This window comes from Chroicocephalus ridibundus, chromosome 1 (assembly GCF_963924245.1).
Source record: "Chroicocephalus ridibundus chromosome 1, bChrRid1.1, whole genome shotgun sequence".
NCBI lineage: Eukaryota > Metazoa > Chordata > Aves > Charadriiformes > Laridae > Chroicocephalus > Chroicocephalus ridibundus.
The window spans coordinates 16722916-16737891 of NC_086284.1; the positions used below are offsets into that span (position 1 = coordinate 16722916).

General features: G+C 37.1%; 1 protein-coding gene across 6 annotated transcripts in view; it reads left to right on the plus strand.

Annotated features, from left to right (window-relative positions):
- The window catches only part of CNTN5 (contactin 5), a 664123-nt gene that overhangs the window by 392442 nt on the left and 256705 nt on the right, over positions 1-14976 (plus strand). For 5 of the 6 annotated variants that reach the window (XM_063329804.1, XM_063329786.1, XM_063329769.1 and 2 more), the window contains one exon: positions 13108-13323. The exons of the other annotated variant lie outside the window; for it this stretch is intronic. In XM_063329804.1, the coding sequence (XP_063185874.1) occupies positions 13108-13323 (216 nt within the window). The remainder of the gene's footprint in view (positions 1-13107; positions 13324-14976) is intronic. 6 annotated transcript variants of the gene reach the window in all.

The window sequence follows — 14976 nt, forward strand, 5'->3', positions numbered from 1 at the left end:
GCATATCTCCTATGAGAAAAGGCTGAGAGAGCAGGGACTGTTCAGCCTGGAGAAGAGAAGGCTTAGGGGGATCTTATCTGTAAATACCTGGAAGGAGGGTGCAAAGAGGATGGAGCCAGTGATAAGGCCAGTGGCAATGGGCACAAACTGAAACATGGGAGGTTCTCTCTGAACATCAGGAAACACTTTTTTACTCTGAGGGTCACCAAGGGCAGGTTTCCCAGAGTCTCCCTCCTTGGAGATATTGAAAAGCCGTTCTGATATGGTCCTGAGCAACTGGGTCTAGGTGACCATCTAGGACAGATGACCTCCTAGCGGCCTCGACCATTCTGTGGTTTTGTGATTCTGTGATAAAAGGGGCAGTTGGTACAGATGAGCTCCTGGTTGGTACACTCATCTTGCCATGCCCTGCACCTGCTTGTCTCATTCTCTATTGCCTTCCCATTAAACCCTATTCCAAACTCATTTCCTAGATGTGGGGAACATCTGTTTAAAGTGAGACCCTGTGTGCTTAATATTTTTTGAAAATGGGACTAAATCCTGGGCATCTATATTCCTTTAAAAATCTTATCAACTATTTTAAAGTGTTAGTTTGAGTTTATAGTAAATTTGCTGCTCGTTCTTACCTGTAGTAATTAATCAAACTTGAAAGTTATCTCTCTGCATGCAAACAGAAACATAAATATTGCCTCAATATTTCATCTTGTCACAACTTAAAAGTCCTTTGTTTCACCTTTATATGACATCATTTTGCAAAAGTTAGGTCTTTTCAGACTAACCTCTACAGGCATTTGATGGAAGGACTGTTCAGGACTGGTTTGCTGAAGTTCTAAGTGAGATAAACTTTGATAATTTGATTTTTTTCCTCAAATCCATAAAATATATTGCTGAACTTGAAAATTAAGATCATCATATTTCTAAAGTTTAGTAAACCACTAGGTAGCTCCTTATTGAACTGCACTTCTTGCTTTGTCTGGGTAACAAAACAGTTGTGTTAGGGAATTATCTCAGTACTCCTATTATTATTTTTAAATAATTTGCACTTTGTTGTGCGACCTCTCTTTTTTCCATTACAAAAGACAGTATGAACAGCTCAAGTCCGTGTCCTTCAAGGAGCTGTTATTCTGTCTCAATGGCTGCATCCTTTTGATGGCTTTCCTTTGAATTTGCAAATATTTCATTGAGGGTGCCAGGCTCACCACTAGAGTAGGCTTATAGTTGTCAATGCACACAAGCAGACACCAGATCCTATGGTTAAAAAACCCACTATGAACACAGAGGAGAAGAATTAAGAATCACCTGAAAAGACTATGAAATATTAAGGGTCTAATACAACAGAGTTATTTCCAATTTAGGAAAATGGTGTGCAGATGTGTTTTTGTTATGGATTTACCCTATGCGAATACAAATCCCTGCACGGTGCACTTTAATTTATTTCACTGCAAAGACGAAGAATTCTGGATATTTTGAAAGGTTTGTGTATTCATCTCTATTAGTACATCTGAGACAAAGAAAAGAAGAGACAAGCTTCGGCATGTACCTTTTCATGGAACTGCTGTTTCCGTGCAGGAGGACAGTGAAATGATGTCCATCATAACAAGGTGTGTGGGTTTTTTTAATTTGCTTTATTATTTTTGAAAACACTTCAGAAGTAACATAAAATCTTCCCCCCCTTAACATCCTGTAGACCTATGTGCCACTTTAAATACTCAAAACTGCTTAGGAAGTGCTTTGCCGGTGTATTTGTCCAGAGCACAAGAATGAATTTCACTCTGTGTGTGTAAGGATTGTTTAATTGCTAGCAGTAGCTGTTTACACTGAGAATACATCCAGTGATTAATTCATAGGATTCCTAAGGAAAGACTAAGCCACACAAAGGCCTCAAAGATGCAAGCCAAGGTGGAGAGTGCACTGTAAAATATTTAGCCAACCCTAAAGCAAACCACACGGAACTAGAGAAGGACCCAAGGGCAGGGAAGAATACACTGGCTGCCTCAAAGATAAATAAATGCTTTGAACCAGGAGACAGATATTTTGAAGGGGATGACAGACTGTCTGCTGCCACTGCGCTTATAAACACAAATTGTGATAATATGTAAGAATGTGTATCACAGGGAACAGAAAAACTTATATTATCCTAAGTGACCTTTAATTAACTGCAATTTAAAGAAAGCTTTACTTTAGCTGTGAATCATAAATGTCTCTGTGCTAATCAAAAGCTGGTCCACAAATTTCTATGTCAAAGTAAAATCGATCCTTCTCAAAAACTAAATGTTAATTGACAAAATTTTACTGGATTCCTTTATTATTTTAATTAAGCACTGTGAGAATTTCTTGCTCTTTTACTCATTGCATTGAATGTTAATTTGATCTTTTTTTACTTGCACAACTTGCACACTGTGGACATTCCCTTATAATAAAAGGAAATTTTGTAGAATTCTTTAAACAAGTCATACACTGTACATCTGTTACCTCTGCAAACTAATCTTAATTTGTAGATTACATAAACCTGTCAAATTCTAGTTTTTCAGTCTTATTATTACATGATCTCTTCTCAGAAAGCTATATTTGTCTTTCATTACTTCAGGAAACTCTTATGACTTTATTGTTCATGGTACTTCCATTCTTTGATGAAAAATGCCACAGATTCTTTCATCCGAGGATGAAAAGACGTCTACACTTGTTTCAATGTATAAAAAGTAATAATACGCTCTTAAGATTATTTCCAGTAGCTTCTCTTAAATAATTTCTGTTAACTTTCAGTTTCTTATGTCCACGTAGGTTTGAGGACAGGGAAGCTGTTTGAACAGTGAGGTGTGCCTATGCCTCCATGAAAGCTCTGCCTGGTGATGCGAGCCTGAAGCAGTAGCCTCCTTTCTTTTCAAGTGAACACAGTTTTCTCTCATATACATATACTCTGATAACCTTTTTTGTTTTCAATATTTTGTTAGTAAATCTGCATTTTAATAGTAGAGATCATAGACTGAATCGTGCTTCTGTTTATAACATATAAAACACAGGAGTCGTAGGCTTGGACCCAGCTCCCCCATCCTCCCCTCCAGCCTGACAGTACTCCTCATGGGCGGCCTGAATCCACCATGCCACAGCCCCATGTCATCTCCCTGTATCAGTGGCTGTCCCTGCCCTGGCTTTGTGTCCCTTAAAATATCACCATGCCATCCCACAGCAACTAAACCACTCCTCAGCAGGTCCCTGCTGAGCCCAGGTCTCAGCAGGGTTTGAGGCACACCTCGTGGGAATGGAAGCTGCTGTCAGGGCCCTGAGGGCTCTGCTAGCCTTAAGTGACCCTGCTCGACCTCCCCAGGGCTTCCCCCAACCCTGCCCGGGGTCCAGGGCCCCATTTCAGCCCAGTCACTGCCCCAGTGACACCATGGGACACCAGTCTGGAGTCAGTCCTGCTTCTGCTGGGGCATGAGCCTGCATAAATAAACCAAAGGAGGAGTCTGATGAGCACATGAGAAAATACAAAACAATAAGAACTCTCACACCAGCTATCCAGCTGGCATCACCAAAAAAGCAAGTTTTCAGGTGTAGTTTTGGGGGAATATGACAAGACAGCAATAAAGATGTTTATGGGAAGCTAATTCCTTGTTTGAAGGATGTAGGAGAAAGCACAAATGTGGCTTTTGAAAGAAATATCTGGTAGTTTTAAGGCAGTATCAGAGCTTGTGTTTGAGCCGCAACAGACAGACTGGTATTTTCAAGTTAGTTCAGGATGCATTTCAAAACCTTTCTGAAAAGTGAGCAACACCCTAGATTATGTTTTTCTGGCCAAGTAGCTATTTGATCTCTTAAATAACTGTGGTTTTACAAATGTAAACACATTTCCATTGCCAAGAAAATCAGCAGGCAGTTCCCTTCGCACAGTTTATTAAGATTCTGACTGCTTCAGTTTTCATGATGGTATTAATAATTTAATCAAGCGTTTTGTATTAACAATGTCAATTACAAATTTCTCCTTTGCTGTGGATTGATCTATTATTGTCCATCTAACATTGATATGCATATCATTGTAGGAAGGAAAGGCTGTAAATAAGGATTTCTATCCATCTAATTACTTTAATTGATTTGTACTGAAATAGTTGACCTTTGGTACTTGGTTCTCCCTTCACATTCAGAATTGACAGCTCACTCTGATGATCATCAGCCACAGGGAAAATAAGTTAAGATTTCAATTAAAAGCATGCAGTGTAGGCTAATCTATGGATCTCACATTAGTAACGGTCCATACTTTCCTGCTAGAGAATACATGTCACGTTTGAGCTGCAAAGTATTGTATGAGAAGTACCTGAAGAATTAGGACAATGAAGTATATCTAAACATTGACAAACAAAACCCACTTAGGAGTCTTAGGGCAATTCTTCATATGTGCCTATAAATTACAGCTAGTGCTACTCAAGCACTACTCCTTCAGGCCAAAGATCACAAGATATGTAGAAGCAGCTAATTTCTACATTCTCCATTTTGGGTGGCGTGAGAGTAGTGATGCACTCAGCTACCTACACTGTCTGGTCTAAGTGTTATTTTTCAGACAAAGCTAGCCTAAAACTCCTTTTTATTAGATAAACAAGCAGAAAAATTCCACACATTGGTAAAGTGTCAGACACATTTCTGGTCTTAAAGAGTGCACAAAACAGTAGTAGTAAATACTGAGCTAGATGGAATATGCTATATTGAAAAGTTTTGTTGATAGTATTTGGAGTTAAGTTTTCCTTCAATAAGTTCATGAGAAGAGTTTTCAAAGAAGAGTTTTATATTTTTTATATCTGAAAAGCAGTTTTCATTACATGACTCCAGTGAATTTTAAAAAGGTGCAAAGCACTTACTGAACATAATCACTGTGTTTGAAGCCTATGCTATGGCAGAAACATACCCTAACTAGTTACAATCTGTATATTATATTAGCATGTTTTGAAAGAGAAAATATTAAGTGTTTTGGTAGAAAAAATATGACAATAATCTCAAAGCACTTTTCTCAGTTTAAAACTACTTTACTTTGGATGAACATTCTTCCATAATTGGAATATATTATTACTTTTATTATTTTTGTTACTGCAGTTGTAAGCATTCTGTAGCTGAAAGTGTTTTATTTTAAAGTATATTTTGCTTGATCTGGTGGATGTTGTATGTTGGATGCAAAGTGGGAATAATTGGGCGTATATTGAGTCATCTATTTGCTGCATTATGAGTATGAAGTGGAAGTAAGATGGAAAATAGATTGTTTTTTCAGTAGGAGGGGAAACAATGACTAACTCTACAAAAGAATCTTTATATTATTCAAAATAATTCCTCATAAAAATTCATGATATTTAAATTAGCTCTAACAGTATAATATTCCAAAGATGCTGATTCATTTGCTAATAGCCGCTGGAAATATTCTTCACTATCTTTCAGTCAATGTGTTAAGTCTTCAAAACACTTTCCCTTTGTTAGTTTAAAGGAAAATGAAATATATCCCTAATTATTTTTATTTTTTTCCATACCTGTCCATAGTATTCTATGTTCTCAAATTTGCTGCCTTGCGTGACCAGATTTCTAAGAGAAAAGCAAATTCTACAAAGTGAGAGCCTATTTTGGATTTTCAGATTAAATTATTGTGTACCTTCCTTGAACACTGGACTACTGAAAGGTTCAACAGAACGATTTTTGGATTGAATGCTACTTATTTTGGCCAAAATCCTGGCAAAAATACTTTGTTTTCCCAAAGGAAAGACCATCTTAAATAGATGAATTTTCACCTTTTCCCGTATTATAAAATATGTGGTGAAAAAGGTTGATGGAGACCACCAGGATATTTTCCTTGAGAACTTCCAGCTTCTAAATAAATCATTCCCCACTGCTGCTTTGGAAAACAGTTTAAATATCTTGATCTTCACTCCTATGCAGAGCAACTGGACATTTGAGCAGAAAAGACACATATGAAGATTGACTGATGTGTGATGAGAGGACTAAGACAATGGACTGCTGACCAAGTTGAAATGTTCACACCTCAGCTACTCACCTTACTTTCCTTTTAAAGTCAATGGCAAAAAGTAGCCATTTCCTGAGCACGTCCATCACTTCACATGCCATGTTTGTCTTCCTCTTCACTACCTGTAAAGTGAACCCAACCTCACTAGCTCACACTTAGACATCCAGATTCCAGATGTTTAAAATGAGGTTCCTGGTGAAGGTTTCAATCATTTGGTTTCGTTTGGTTTGGTTTTGATGATTGTCTGTATATGTTGTTGCATTGTCTGTTGTTTTGAATAATAATTGGGATATAATAGCATCTTTAAAATTAAATCTCTGACATGTAAACTAAACCACGCACAGTAGGAATTGTGCAGAGGAGGATCAGATGCACTAACCTCTTCTCAAGAAAATCTGCTGGCTTCCACTTTATTTTGTTCTGGGTTTTGTTTTTTTTTTGTTATAGCTAATGGCATTTCATCAGGAAAACATAATTTATTGACATTTTGCTGTGTTTTAGTAGTAATCCTCGTTCTCATAAGGAGATGCCCTTGATGGGCACCTTATCAACACAGGTTCCTGCTATTCTTGCATCTCTCTCTCAGGTTATAGCCAAGGTATATATCATCAAGCAGTCTAAAAGGAAACCAACGTGCATGCACAGAACAAGACAGAAAATATATTTCTGCTTAAAAATTGAGGAACAGTAATACAGTCAAGTTTGCAGAATGAAGGCACATATTTTCATAAGCTTGTAAGACTGAACACTTCCACTGAAACAATGTAATTAAAAGTTACAATGAAAAAAATGGGTTAGCATTCTTAGTGACATTTGATTAAACATGCTAGCTAGCAAAAATATACAAATGAAGGTCACATTTGCAAGTATTATAAGATAGACTACATTTTAATTAGATAGTTGAGAAATGTCAATGAGTTAGTAACTGACCAGGAGTCACCAAAAAAAAAAACAAAAAAGGAACGAAGGAAAACAAAACATCACCCCAAGAGTCAGAATCCTTTACTCTCCCTAGATTTCAAACACTACAAAGACAGTTTTCAAAGAAGTTTTGAGGATGGATTCAGTGAATTTGCTTTGTCATTTTTCTCTGTTCTAAGAAAGAATGTAATTTGGTCAAATTACATAGTACCATTGTTGGAGCTATGTTGACATAGGTTGTGCCTTTTGAAACAAATCTGTCAGATAAAATAGAACAGGATATTATTTGTACCCATGGACTGTGCCTAAGGAACATGTATAAGCGTGTGCCAGCTGTGGGAAAAGATCCCCTTTCTCTCTGAGTCAGCTTAGTTATCCCACAGCATGCATGAAACTAAGTCAAAATTAACCTGACACAGCTGTTACAACTTATAAGAGAAAACTTCTTTCAGATGATCTTGAAATTCATATTGCTGCTTTTTCTAAAAGAAAAAGCCCTCAGTAATCAGTAGAAGACAGTTCCTCTACTACCTGTGGCACTGTTTTTCCTCATTGTGTTGAATCTGACCAAAGACACGCTGAACAGCAGCATGTGCTGGAAATAATAAAAGATGCATGAATAATTTAATGACTTGACACAGATTCATTAAAAAGTTACCAAAACTAATTCAAATCATAGTTTGCTGTTGGAAATCACATTTAGGAAAATGGGCACTTGAAATAAAAAAATATAGTCTATCTTAAAACTGTCATACTGTTGTTAATATGACTATAAATCTGGTAGTTCTAGTGCAAAGAACTATGAAGGCTAATCCAAGCCACTGATTTTATTTTGCCTGGTTTCTAGTTGCTTAATAACTTCACCATTTGGGCCTATATATTTCTCATCTGAGTCTGCTTGCATCTGAAAAACCTTTGGATGCTTCAACCCAAATACTTAAGTTATTTCTAAGAATGTTGTTAGGGAAAATATAATTTAATTGCAAAGCTCAAGTGCAGCAAAGTTTTGAGAGCTACCCGTAGGTCTTTGATGGCATTTCTCAAGGATTTTAAGGGTAGACTGATAATGCTAAAGAACACATTCAAGAGTAACATCTACTCTCCAGAAGTTTAACTATGTACTTAAATAATGAAAAACAAATTTATTCTCCCAAGTCTCAGCAGTCTAATCTAAACCAAATTAAAGGAATAATTTTATTGTAAATAGTACTCCAATAAAAACAGATTCTAATTAAGCCACTGCAACTAGGCAATTCAGAAATCTAAATCTCTGGAGGCGAATTCAGATTAGGAAGTGGGTTTTGTTTTCAGGTAAGCATGATTTCTGCTCTAGTTGTCAGTAGTGATCACAGGCTACAGGCTTTCAGTAAATAAAACAAGAAATATTTGCTTATGTATAATTTATTAACCATTTCCAGTTATGTCTTACAAGAGAAGCTTTACTCAGATACAGCATCCGCAGGAGCATGACAAAGCAACCTGAGTCAGGGTGAAATTTCACATTGATCACTAATCCCAGCCAAACTAAACAATTATAGCATGAAAGGTCAGAAACCAGTTTGCGTAATACTGCCATTACTGTGGGACCTTTTCACCGCGTAGACTGACTTTTGTATCCTTTCCTCTCTTTCTTCCCATGGTACTTTATATTCATGCCATCTGAGATCACGTTGATTCTTCTGTTCTTTCAAACCCTGGATTTACCACTGTGGAACAAGTGTTCCCCATTCAACTAGATAACAAAGAATTTTAAAATATTTTTTTTCTTTTTAAGTAGGAAAAGAATTAGAGTCTTCTTGACTTGATGAGGCAGCACAGAAAAAGTTCATTTCACCAAGCTTCTTACACATACTATTTCAGCAAAAGAAGTTGTCAAAACTATTTCAGGGCTGTTGAATCCTATTTACTGGAGTAGCTTATTGTGTTATGCATGCAAAGAAACAGGAGAGTTGCGGCCTAACAATGAGAAATATTGCGTTAGCAAAAACTGGACTTTGATTCAAACTTCTGCAGAAAGGGAGGCTGCATACCACTGGAGACTTCAGTATGGCTTCTATTTACTTTTGTTTAGCAAGGTGAAATGTCGGCAAAACTTAGTCAGCCTGTGTGAGTCTCGCTATTGTACTTTCTCCTTTGACCAGTCCCGCTTACCGCTTAGCCCTCCACGTCTGTCTGGCTCCTGCACCTCCTTAAAACCCCTTCCCTCCAGATGCATTCCTCTGCCTGGAAGCTGTTCCAGGCACTCACCCTAATGACAGAAATCCTGTCCCAAGCTAATTAGGTCAGGAGTACTTGTTAGCTCAAGCTTACTAGAAACTGTAGTGTGCCTCATCTCATAAGCTGGCATGCCCTTCCAATTAAAAAGACTAAAAAGAAAAAGTATTGCATAGTACAATTTTGAAAGGATTAATGGTTGTTTTGCTCTCCCATGTGTGTATAATCTGCAATTCAGCCTGGTGGCAAATGAATTAAGTGTAATGGAGGATACAATTTTTGACGTGTTTGTTTATAACTTTATATATGCCTACTACTTTTTGTTTCTCTTGCGTGCCTGGGCAGGAGGGAGGAAGGCTGCTCATTTGTCTTAACTTGTTTGCTGGGTGATAGATCTGGCAGAACAGTGTAGAAGGATGTTTCTCTCCTGTGAGCAAGACCATCTGAGAGACTTCTATGGAAGCAGGTGGAGATGGCAGAGAATGAGACGCAGGAAGGAGGAGAACTAAGTGGCAGATTCACTAGAGGGGCAGGGGCCTGGCGGCAATGTGTTCTCAGTGTGTCATCAAACTGAAAAAATCACTATTGAAAACAAAAGGAAGAATTGTAAAGTTGTATGTTCACGTAGAAACCTGCAGAGTTGTGTGCTTGCTCCACCCACTTTCCAAGATGGCAGGGAAATAGGAACATAGAAGCTATATTAAATGATCTATCTAAGAATCAGGATTATTAGTGTTAGTATTTAATTTCTGGTTGCTAATCTCCGTTTCTTTGCAAAAGAAGCAATATACAGCTCAGACTCCCTAACTTGCACAGGAAGCCTTTCTGTCTACCCATGAAGGAAGACTGTTTCATAGTTTTCCCAATGAAATGACAGAAGAAAAATTATTTGAATCTTCTCAAGCTGGAATAGCTGATATACTAAGGAACACGATCTAAGGAGCTATCTTCTGTTGTCAACAGCGTAGTTTAAAAGGTCTTCAGACATTAGAGTTTTACTACTGACATATGTATGGTATATAGTACATTTAACAGCCTAATAACACATTATTTCAGTCACACAAAATAAGTATAATTTGCTGAAAAAGTACTGACATGAAGGTTTCCCAAATCCATGTCCTTTGCCATAGGGCAAATTGCATAGAGCTAAAGTAACATGCTGGAAATAGAAAAGTGCCTGTATCTGCAGAAAATACTCAAGGAACAGTACATTCATTATAGATGTGGTTGTAATCATGTTTGCTTTGGAAATCTTATTAAGGTTTATTTTGCTGTGTTGTAAAGTTTGGACCAAAGGCAGGTCTGCATTTTTTTTTTATTGTGAAGTAGAATTCCTTCCAGTGTGTATTTCTTCTGTGTCTGTGTGCACAGGAGAGGAATGTCTTCCCAACAGCAACCACCACTGTTTCCACTATTTTATTTTTTTTAAAGCTGTAGAAATTGATCCTGTAAACCAGAATACTTATCACTGTTAGAATTATATAATAGTTCAGTTATGTATAAAAATATACACAGGAATAGTTATGTGACACCACACTTTTTAATTTAGCATTTTCTTTCTGCTTCCTTGTCCATCTCACATAGACTACAGATCATCTATTCACCTTGGGTTAGAAGCAGAAGTACATAGAGATGTGGCGTCTTTTCAAAGCACGAGTCCTCTGCATGGTGCCTTGCATCCTTGTTACCAGCTACAATCTGGCCACGTCCCAGCTCCATGTGAGAAAAACAGGCCTGCGTCCCAATCTGCCCATTTACAGATTTCCTGCAGCATTTCCAGGGAGGGCATCAGCACCCCTGGGGATATCAGAGGATCTGAGCTGTAAGGATCTGAGGAGCTCCACAGTGTCCAATGCCCACTTGCAGTACAGCTAATTAGCTGTCCTGCCACCAGAACTGCTACGTTCACCACCCAGCATTTCCATCCTCTGATGTAGAATGTGTTAGAGAGAATTTTGTCCCTTTCCTTTGTGTCCATACTCCCCAGGGAACATCGTCCTTCTCTGCTCACAAGCAAGACGTCAGTTCTGCATTAAAGATTTAATATGATAAGTTTAAACACGGACATTTCCACTGCAGCTCACTTATCTGAAATAATTTATGGTTGTAAGGCCAAAAATATTTTTGTTCATAAGACAAATTAACAATTAGTGAGAATAAAATAAGTCAAAAATACAAAAATTTCTTCAAGAAACTTCTTCAAGAACCTTAAGATTCTGACCTCAGGGAAAACAAAATGAAAATAAGTTATTTTAATGAGGATAGATTTTAATACGAAATTTTAAAGATTTATTATTTTTTTAATATTCCTCTGGAAATGGAAAGATTTTACTTTACTTTCTCCATATGGCAAAATTTTACTTTAAAAGAACTACAATACATAAATATTGCAAACTGTTGAAGAAATGTATTGAAAGACAATCAAAGATATTTTTTGTGAAATCACACTTGTATTCCAATGATAATGTTTTAAGAGGTATTATAAAATGTATTTTCATACAACATTGTAATTTATCATGATGATGTTCCACTTTCCCTCTCTTTGTGGGCCAGGAAAGTTTTTATGTATATGATATACAAAACATTATGATGCACATTATAAAGTAGGTTTGGGAGAACAGGATGAAAAAAAATTTAAGGTAGAGTTCTCCTTTTTGTGCCTTTCCCATCTGATTGCCAAAACTTGTATTTAAACCCAGATTTCGAATGTGAGATACGACATCATAAAATAATCTGGGTATTTAAAGTTTGCATAGATGAAAAAGGTAATTTTTAAATACCTGTTTTTGCCAAATTACAGCTTCTTCCAAAAGGTAGAAGAGGTGTGTTTTTAATATCTGATCTGAAACTATAAATACTGTATTGAAATGACATTTTCCTAAACCTGAAAGATTCTACATGTTCACTGTCACTCAAAATAGAGATTTCTCTAATTTTAAACCATTTTAAACATAAAATAGTCCAGACTATATTTATGCTTAGAATATTTTTCCAAAAGCTCTCCAGCTAGGCCATGATCTAATATTTTAAAGAGATTTTATTTCGGTTGAGTGTGCTGCTCTTCAAAGCTTTTGAACACTTTTTCCTTGTTCATATTATGCCGATGTGAAGAATGTCCCATTTATCAATATTTATCTTCAATGAAGATGACAGAAAAATTATCTTTTTTTTCTGCCAGCCACTTCCACTGTCCCTAAAAAAATCAGTTCCTTCATAGGTTATGCAGCCTGACTGCCTTTGCTCATCTATATCAATGAATTTTTAAATGTTCTTCTCGCCTCCTTAAGACTGTTGCATGTTAAGGATTCTTCATTTCAATAGTTGTGCTTGCTTTGTTCCTGCAGCTCCTGAGTGATATTTTTAATCTATTATAATAAAATAGTTTATTTATTTCTCTTATGTTTGCCATTATACGGAGACCAAAAACTTGGGCACTATTCTTTATTTGTAGACACTGAAATTTCAAGTACAGGCAGAAAAGGAAGAAAAGGGGAAGTTGAAGAGACAGAAAAGGAGGTGACACTGGCATGTGCATATTTTTGGGAGAGATATTTGTGCATATGTGGTCTCTTGGGCATTTTAGCTACCCCACTTGATTTGCAGAGTGCTGTTGAAATGAGGAGCATATTTAGCTTCAACCAATGTTTCTGCACTGCATACACAAAGTAATGTAAGGCTGTGAACAGACACTTTTCTAATCTTACTTAGGGTCATTGAAATAGAATTAAAAATATTGAAAATAAGTAAAAAATTTAACAAACACCTGATTTTTATATTGTGCTGAAACTGCAGGGGAATTTTCTGTCTTAGAGCTGTATGCTGCTACCCAGTTCTGTCTAGAAGCCGAGTCCCTTATGGAGTTTGGGGTGTCTCTGACACTCCTTTTACAGATAAAACTTTTCTACTGCATAACTAAATATTCTTTGGAAGAGTGATACATTTTAGCTTTATTCAGTGTTCACTCCTTGGTTTTTTTCCAGAATATTCAGAAGCTGTTCCTGGTCTCCCCACTTCATATGCTGCTATCCTAAGAATCAAATCGGGTAGTTCATCTTTAACCTCATTTAATTCAAAGAACAGACCACGATTAAGCAGTCCTTCACTAGGAAGTGTACCTTCACCAGGCTGGAGAGGAGCTGCACATTATCACTCCCCAACAAACCCCTACCACTTTTCAGAGGCCTTCAAACATGACGGTAAGTCTGTCTTCCCTCTCTGAATTTTTGAAAGATGTTTCAAAAGCAGGACATTTTTATCAGCTTACTTCAGTGTTTCTCAGACATAATTTTGAATTTTATTAAACTTCTCAAAGCAGAAATGGGCCTCTTTCCCTTTAGATTCTTCAGATTAGCCTTAAAGACACCAGTTAAAACATTCTTTCTTAAATATTCCTATGCAGAATACTTTTATACAGTTTTTGCCATGTGAAAATAGTAAACTGGTAGTTTGAAATTTCATTACAGCACAATTTCATCTACTCAGCTGGTATCTGTATATTTGAAAAGCAAAGCTGTAAAATGTCAGTCCCTCTTTTATACATATTTTTCTCTCTGGAATTTTTCTGATTTAATAATGACTGATAGTAATGTAAATTAAACATGAATAGTAAATCTTATAAAACTACTTTTTCTCTAAATTACCCACTCTGCATAGTCAACTCTGTCACGCATGCATGCATGGATAGACATATCCATGTGATGTGGTGTCATTTAACTTTAAATGCAATAATTCATAGTAACAATACGCATTGTTTCATATTTGGTTACATTTAAAGGAGCCACATTTCTGATACCATTTCTTTAGTGATAATATTTATCTGAATCAATGTTCCAAGAAAAGTAGAAATTTAAACAGAAAGAAAAGAAGGAAGGAAGGAGAGGGAGGAAGGAAGAGGTTAGAGGATATTTAAACATAGTAGCGTAAGGAAGTAACAGAGGAAAGAATCGTGATTAATACCTCACAGTTCAACAACATTCATGCAGTATGGCTGTCATTACAGGATTACTGCTTCTCTCGGTAACGTCTTTTCCTTTTATTCCCCTAGAAAGTACTTTGCATGTATTGAAAGCTAATGGGGTATGCATGTGTTTTTGTGAACAGAAATGGCTTATATACAAGCATAAATATGTTCCATTAATTAAGGTTGATCTAGAACACCACACCAACAATTTGAATCACGCAAGCAGATAAATTCTGTTTGATGACATTTCTGGAACTGGGGCAGGTTTCTACATTTGTCCTTCCTCTGCAACAGTCTTTGTAAGCAGTGACTACACCAAACTCATTTATTGCCCATGCAGCAGACAGTGATAACTCCTCCCAGACAACCTGATATGTTCAGGTGAAAATCAAAGTTCAGGATTAGAACTAGAGTGTATTATCCTTGTCTACAACGGGATGAATGTCTAGAGACAGCATGATCTTGTCTCTGAGACATCTAGGGGCCACATTCCAACTCCGTGGTCGAGCCGCTTCTATTTTGCAGCAGGAAGTGAAGATCCACTGACTGGAGACACAATTTTAAAAGGGCCATAAATGATAAGCCTCAATGAATAGAGTACATGACTCAAAAGGGAGAGACTTCAGTTCTTTCTTCCAAGGACTGCATGAAACAGTCCTAGGAGAGTTACTCCACCACTTACCGGTCTTTGTACATCCAGCTGTGCAGACAGTTGTACAAACAGATAAACCTGAGGCACCTGAGTAAGATTTTTAAAGCCCTTGCTTATCTGAAGCACCTGCATGGCACAAGCACAGCTATGAAACGGGACTTAGAAAAGCCCAGCATACTGCTGGCGTGGCAGGGTTGAGGAGTCTGTGGCAGGAGACTGGGTAGGATATTCTGCATC